General features: G+C 38.2%; 1 protein-coding gene across 1 annotated transcript; it reads left to right on the top strand.

The window, feature by feature from the left end:
- The first annotated feature begins 3,423 nt into the window (after positions 1–3,423).
- On the top strand, positions 3,424–5,930 carry LOC110384186 (larval cuticle protein LCP-30). The gene is made up of 5 exons (XM_021345332.3): positions 3,424–3,533; positions 3,763–3,809; positions 4,139–4,345; positions 4,958–5,167; positions 5,397–5,930. Exons 1-5 carry the CDS (start codon positions 3,519–3,521, stop codon positions 5,833–5,835), a joined length of 918 nt encoding a protein of 305 aa, XP_021201007.3. The 5' UTR covers positions 3,424–3,518; the 3' UTR covers positions 5,836–5,930.
- Positions 5,931–6,491: the final 561 nt, after the last annotated feature.

The following is a 6,491-nucleotide window of genomic DNA, read 5'->3' as shown; positions in this document are numbered from 1 at the left end:
CAATGCTGACATGATTGTGTCTTCAGGCACAATACGCTATCTGAAATTATTTAAAAAAAGTGAACAATCGCTGAAACTCCGTTAACGAGGCTACCTAAATATTTGCGTCATCTAATTTTCTTCCTTAGTTGAAAATGAAAAATATTGATTAAGTTGGTTTGCAAAAATACATCAAATTATGTGTTTACACGTTATCATACATCAAAGTATCAGAATCTGCGTCAGAAAGCTAATCTGAAATTGTAGCTATATCAAATGAAATAAAACGTAAGCTTTTTTATAAAAAATGTTTGGCTAACCATTAATTCAGTTTAGCTGGAGGCTTAAAAAAACCTTTACATTGTTGTAAATGTGACAATATTTATTACAATACTAGCTTCTGCCCGCGACTTCGTACGCGGATCCTGTTCCTTATGCCAGCGACGGGGTTAGCAAAATCAAAGATCTGAATGGTCTGATATTGAATTTTAAGGGCCAGTGACTTGTAAACAACGGAATACGCATAGCCATTAGAAACGTTCCATATATTTAATTTTTGTACTTCAACGGCAAAAGCACAGCAGACTAAACAAAACGCTGAGAACTGAAGCGCAATAGGCGTGACCATAGGGATAAAAGTAGTGATTCTAATTAGTCCGCATTTATGTTGTGTGTGGCAAAAATATTACACGTATTATTACGTAAAAAAACATTAAATGTTACTGAGACGACAAAGTCGTGATGACTTAGTGGAAGTTGTGGTGGTTTAGTGGGTAGAGAACCAATCTCTCAAGTATGAGCGTGCGTCTTTGATTCCAGGTCTGGCAAGTACCTGCCAATGCAACTTTTCTAAGTTCGTATGTACTTTCTATATATGTATATTTTTTTTTTTTTACTGAGATATTTTATTTTATTGGGAAGAGACAACAAACAGTTACATTGTAAATAGTGAACACAGGCATTATAAACTAAAATAGATGTAACAATGCAACCCACAACGTTATCTACCCATTTTGGATAACAATGACCGTTATTTGGAGGGGATGTTAAACTGTAGGTTCCGGCTGTCATTGAACATTCTTGGCAGTCATTATGGGTAGTCAGAAGCCAGTAAATCTGACCAGTTTTACCAAGGGGCGTAGGGTTGAGCGGTTAACCGGTTTGTGGAGGTCAGATAGGCAGTCGCTCCTTGTAAAACACTGGTACTCAGTTGCATCGTGACTGGAAGTCGACCCTAACATAATTGGGACAAAGGCACTTGAGATAATAACGACAATAATAATGAGATATAAGCACCGCAGGGCATTTGAGGCTGATGACGGGGAGTAGCGACCCCGCGAGGAATATATACTGAATTCTCCAGGGAGAGTATACTGTCCCCCATCTCTGGCCGGTCGGAGTGAACCATGACGGGGGTAGGTCTCACGCCTCTGGCTTGGCTTGACCGTCCAGAGTGGAATCGCTAGAGCAGGGTTAGTAGCCCTGCTCGGAGGATAGGTGCCTCGTGGTAAGTGACCCACAGGGAGCGCGTAATCTGCGTTTGAAATCCGCCGAGTTATCCTCACACTTCAGCCGCTCATGTCCCTGTTGCCCTCCTAGTCTCCACCTGCCACTTTTACATGTATCTAATACATTGTCATCGGCAGGTGCCATAGTTCCCGTAGTTTCCCATTCCTAGTCCATTAGCATCCCATCACAATAGCCCCAGTAGTATTCATCCACAGTTAGCAATGGTATAGCACAGAACCGAGGATTGACTTTTTTTTTTAACGACGTCCACCGGGGATTGTCCTTGGGTTCATTTCTATAGTGTATAAAGGGATAATCGTCGGTTTTGTGTCACCATTTCATTAAAGTTGTCTCGAAAGGGCTTCAGCATGTTGGCTTCGGCGTCACGTTTGCCTCCCGAAAATTCGGAATTCTGTAGTCCCGAGGTCTGGAAGAGACATACAAAATAATAATAATATATATATAATGCAACAAATTCGGAGAGTGGGGGCTCGTGACGCCACGTCTAGGTATGTAAAATTTGTACTAAGGAGTGACTTAACACAAAATTCAAGCGTGTTATATCTTCGTTATTGTCTTGTTAGTGTGAGAGAGAAATGACAAAATACGTGTCCATTATTTTAGGGTTATCTAAAAGACGGACTAATTACTTTTTTTGATTCACCATACCTATTTCATATCATTCATTTCTATACATTTCAAGTGTAGTATTGCTCTTGAAGTTCCACATCAGGTGTTCCAGATCTTCGATGTTTATACGTCAACAGAGAGTGCTTATCAGATTGAACAACTTTTGCTAAAACGTCATACCTCTATATGCTATAGTCTAGCTGGGCCCCTGGAGTTCCACATCAGGTGTTTTAGATCTTCAATTTGTATAAGTCAATAGAAAGTGCTTATCAAATTGAACAACTTTTGCTAAAACGTCATACCTGTATATGGTATAGAGAAGCTGGGCTCTTGGGGTTCCACATCAGGTGTTCCAGATCTTCAAATTTATTATCTCAGCTGAAAATGCTCATCATATGAAACAATTTTTGCCATGGCACCATTTTTGTATCTCTTATAGTTTTGTTGGTCTGTTGGTGTTCTGCATCAGGTCTTCAAGTTTCGAAGATAAATTATAGCCTATATGTTGACCAGGCTTAATACTGACACAACAAAGAAAAAATCATTGAAATCGGTTCAGTAGTTCCGAAGATTAGCGTGTACAAACAAACAGACATACAGACATACAGACATACAGACATACAGACATACAGACAGAATTTTTTTTTGGATTTGTGCTCCATTACTGTTTCTAAACCCCACCCAATTATTATTTTTTTAATATATTCAATGTACAGACACAGTTTTTTTACAGATTTATTATATGTATAGATTATTATTTTTTTAATATATTCAATGTACAGACACAGTTTTTTTACAGATTTATTATATGTATAGATGAATCGTAAATGTCAGCAAAGACTTCTTCGTTACGCACCACACCTAGACTTGAACCTTGTAAATACCGTTTGTCGAAGTTTTGAAAAAAAAAAAAAATTCAAACTTAGTTATTTCGCAGTAACAGTACCAAAACTGGTGTATTTCAAATAATAAAAATACTAAAAATGATTTATTTTCAGTGACAATAATTATTTAACACTAGCTACTTGTATCAAATAGTAATTTTCAGGGCAGTACATGATGTTCAATAAATGAAATCAATACAACGGTATTGACTATCTAAATAAAGAAAGTTCTGGATAGCTGAAATGTCTTAGAAATGGTGGTATATTGGCAGACAGAGTGTAGATATTTTTCAGAGATCTCATCCGTAAACCGATAGGAGCCTACTGAAATAATCAATTAAGACGATCACCAAAGATTGAGAAACGCTGTGCTAATGAATTAGCGTCAGACACCACATTATAAATGAGACGAACTGGACAGAGGAACATTATAAAATTAGATAAAAAAGGTATAAATAGGCATTGATCTATAGAAGAGCACATTCAAGTAGTTAAGTCCGCTTGATAACAACGAAAATGCGCGTCTTTTTGGTAAGTGTCAAGTGTCGTGACATTGTTGCTAAAATCTAGAGTGCATGTCTTTGTGGTGTAATTAGTAATCAAGACATTACGTGTTAATAAAGTTTAACAGTTATTATAAAGTATTAACTTAATTTATGAGGATATTAGCGTCCGTTCTTTGATTTTTTATTATTTATGTGACATATAAATTAAATGATTAGTGGTGCTTGTGGTTAAAACTATTTATTGTTTGTTTCAGGTGGTGTGTCTGTCCCTGACAGTCGCCCTTGCGGCTGACTTACCAAAGTACGTTGAACTAGATATACTTTTAAGTGCAAAAGTGCTGGGAAAATTAAAAAGGAAAAAGCCAAGTAAAACAATTGCATATTAACCAAAACTCAACACTGAAAAAATATTTTTTAAAAAGCTTACTTTAATTTTTACAGCACTTTTACGTACCTTAATGACTTTATAGTCATCAATGAAAGGGCTGACACTATACCTCTAAACACACTCAATAATAAAGATAACTGTTCTCATTAACCAAATTCTACACATAAAGAGCAAAAATGAGCTTTACGCTAAACGCTACAAAGCACAAAATGCATTATTTTACATGAAACTTTATTATCCAGGCCCTACAGTCCGTTCTCGTTCGCGACCACTCGGCGGTACAATTTGTTCTCCACGACCCCGTCGCCCTACTCCTTCAAGCCTATTCGGTACTACACCACCGTAGCGCCGAAGTACGACGCTTCTGGCCGCGACAGCCTGGGCCGCTACGATCCTAGCCGCTACGACAACTCTGGCAGATACGTCCCTGACGACTCTGGAAAATACAAGTAAGTGGAGTATTATCATTTTATTTATTAGGTTTTTGTTGTAAATAATATATCCCCCTAAAATTAATATTTTTGAATTGTTATATCAGTTATATTTATGATTCAATATTTCGAGAAATGTAATCAATGAAATCATTCAGAATCATCATCATCCCCCCAGGCTTTCAAAATTATTCAGAATGTAATCTAAAAGTATATTGTTAGAAATTACTCCTGCACCTAAATAGTATACTTGAAGGCAATGTTAATCGGAAACGTGAAATCGTAGCGTGGTTTCAGTAAATTTCAGAAATATAATATCGATGATGGCAATTACGACATGGTAATGATTATGAAAAATGTAGAAGAACCTTAGAAACTCACTTTTCAAAAGGGTGAATTAATTTACGATATTTAATAAAACGCGAAAATAACTAAAAGGGCCAGCATGAAAACTAAAGTTTTTACTGAAAATTATATGATTCTATTCGAAGACACCAGGTGACCAATCGTAGGAAATGTTGCCATTATTTTGTACCCTTAACGAAAACGAAAGTTGATACCATCCTGACCTTGACATCTTAATTACTCGTTCTTGTTAACCTTTTTCTAATGTATTCTTGTTTGACGTAGCGGCGACCGCGGTGACCGTGGTGGTGCCGGTGGTTTCTACACCGGATCAGGATCCGCGGGCGGTCCCGGTGGTGCTTACTCCGGATCCGGATCTGCTGGAGGTCCCGGCGGAGCTTACTCCGGTGCCGGATCCGCGGGCGGTCCCGGCGGCGCTTACAACGGCAACGATGATGCTGGCCGCTACAAGCCTGATGGCAGCGGTGCTTACAAGTAAGACAAAACGTTTTATTAATAGTGACAATAGGTATAGATAATATAGAATAAAAATTGAGGAAAAACTTGCTTCCACGAAACGACTATGCTAATTACAACCTATAATTTATATGACCAGGAAATGATGGGTAGATCAAATATTAATGTGTGTTAATTAGGATCATTTTAATATGTAACAGTTTGTGACGATTCTTGTTTTGTTCCTAACTCAATGGTAATTTTATAGCGGTGACCGTGGAGACCGCGGCTCAGCCGGAGGTTTCTACACTGGTGACAAGTCCAGCGGCAGCGGATCTGGTAGCGGCTCTGGTGTCTTAAGCGGCGCTGGTCTCGGATCTGGTCTCTCAAGCGGACTAGGATCCGGAGCTGCCTCTGGCGCCGGCAAGGTCTCCGCCTCCGTCGCTGGTTCAGGTTACGAATACAAATACGGTATCATCCGTCAGGAGGGTGATGTTAACCCCGAAGGTTACCACTACCTCTATGAAACCGAGAACAAGATCCTCGCTGAGGAAGCCGGTAAACTGGAGCAGATCGACAATGAAAACCAGGGTATCAGGGTTAAGGGATTCTTCGAGTACGTCGGCCCCGATGGTGTCACCTACAGAGTAGACTACACCGCCGATGAGAATGGATTCGTGCCCTCAGGAGCCCACATTCCCAAGTAAATCTAGTCCAATGGTTCCTCATAAGTTTGGGGATATAAGTCTCTGCATACTCTGTACCTGTTCTAAATAAGTATAATAAAGATGCTACTTGTTACCGTGCTTGTTTTATTTATTGCTAAACACGATAATTATCCCCGATACTACTTTATTAGGTTACTAGTTATTCAAAAACGCTCGTAATTCCATGTCAGTTTGACTAGAAATTATATTCTCTTTAGGATGATCATGCGTCTACGCAATTTATTAGTTAAAGACTTAAAATATTTATTCCTTTCTCTTCTTTTAAATTGTTTCAAATATTATTTCAGGTTTATGGATAAACTCATGTTTATTTTGTTATTACTTATTATGACATACTTAGTAATGTAGCAGGTTGCTCTCATCACATATTATTGCAGTGTGGGATGCAAGATGCAACATCATAATATTTACATACATGTATGGCAATTTGCAATCTGCAAAGGGAGAATTTACGATAAAACCTTCAAAAATGCTGGCCTCCAGTATTTTATGCAGTTGGAATATAATGAGGTCAGATCTGACTGATAACGATCAATAAAAATCGAAAATGATAGTCCATCAGCAGCAAGTTTTTAAATAAAACTGTTATTCACTGTCCATTTCAAAGACAACAAGGTACTCTAATGACCATAAAA

The sequence above is a fragment of the Helicoverpa armigera genome, chromosome 4, assembly GCF_030705265.1.
Source record: "Helicoverpa armigera isolate CAAS_96S chromosome 4, ASM3070526v1, whole genome shotgun sequence".
NCBI lineage: Eukaryota > Metazoa > Arthropoda > Insecta > Lepidoptera > Noctuidae > Helicoverpa > Helicoverpa armigera.
The sequence above is the reverse complement of the archived record's forward strand: the minus strand, read 5'-3'. Positions and strand labels throughout refer to the sequence as shown.

Coding starts and splice junctions, on each gene's coding strand:
- LOC110384186 (XM_021345332.3), top strand. Junction 3,810..4,138: donor CTTGCGGCTGACTTACCAAA/GTACGTTGAACT, acceptor TTTATTATCCAG/GCCCTACAGTCCGTTCTCGT. Junction 5,168..5,396: donor GATGGCAGCGGTGCTTACAA/GTAAGACAAAAC, acceptor GTAATTTTATAG/CGGTGACCGTGGAGACCGCG.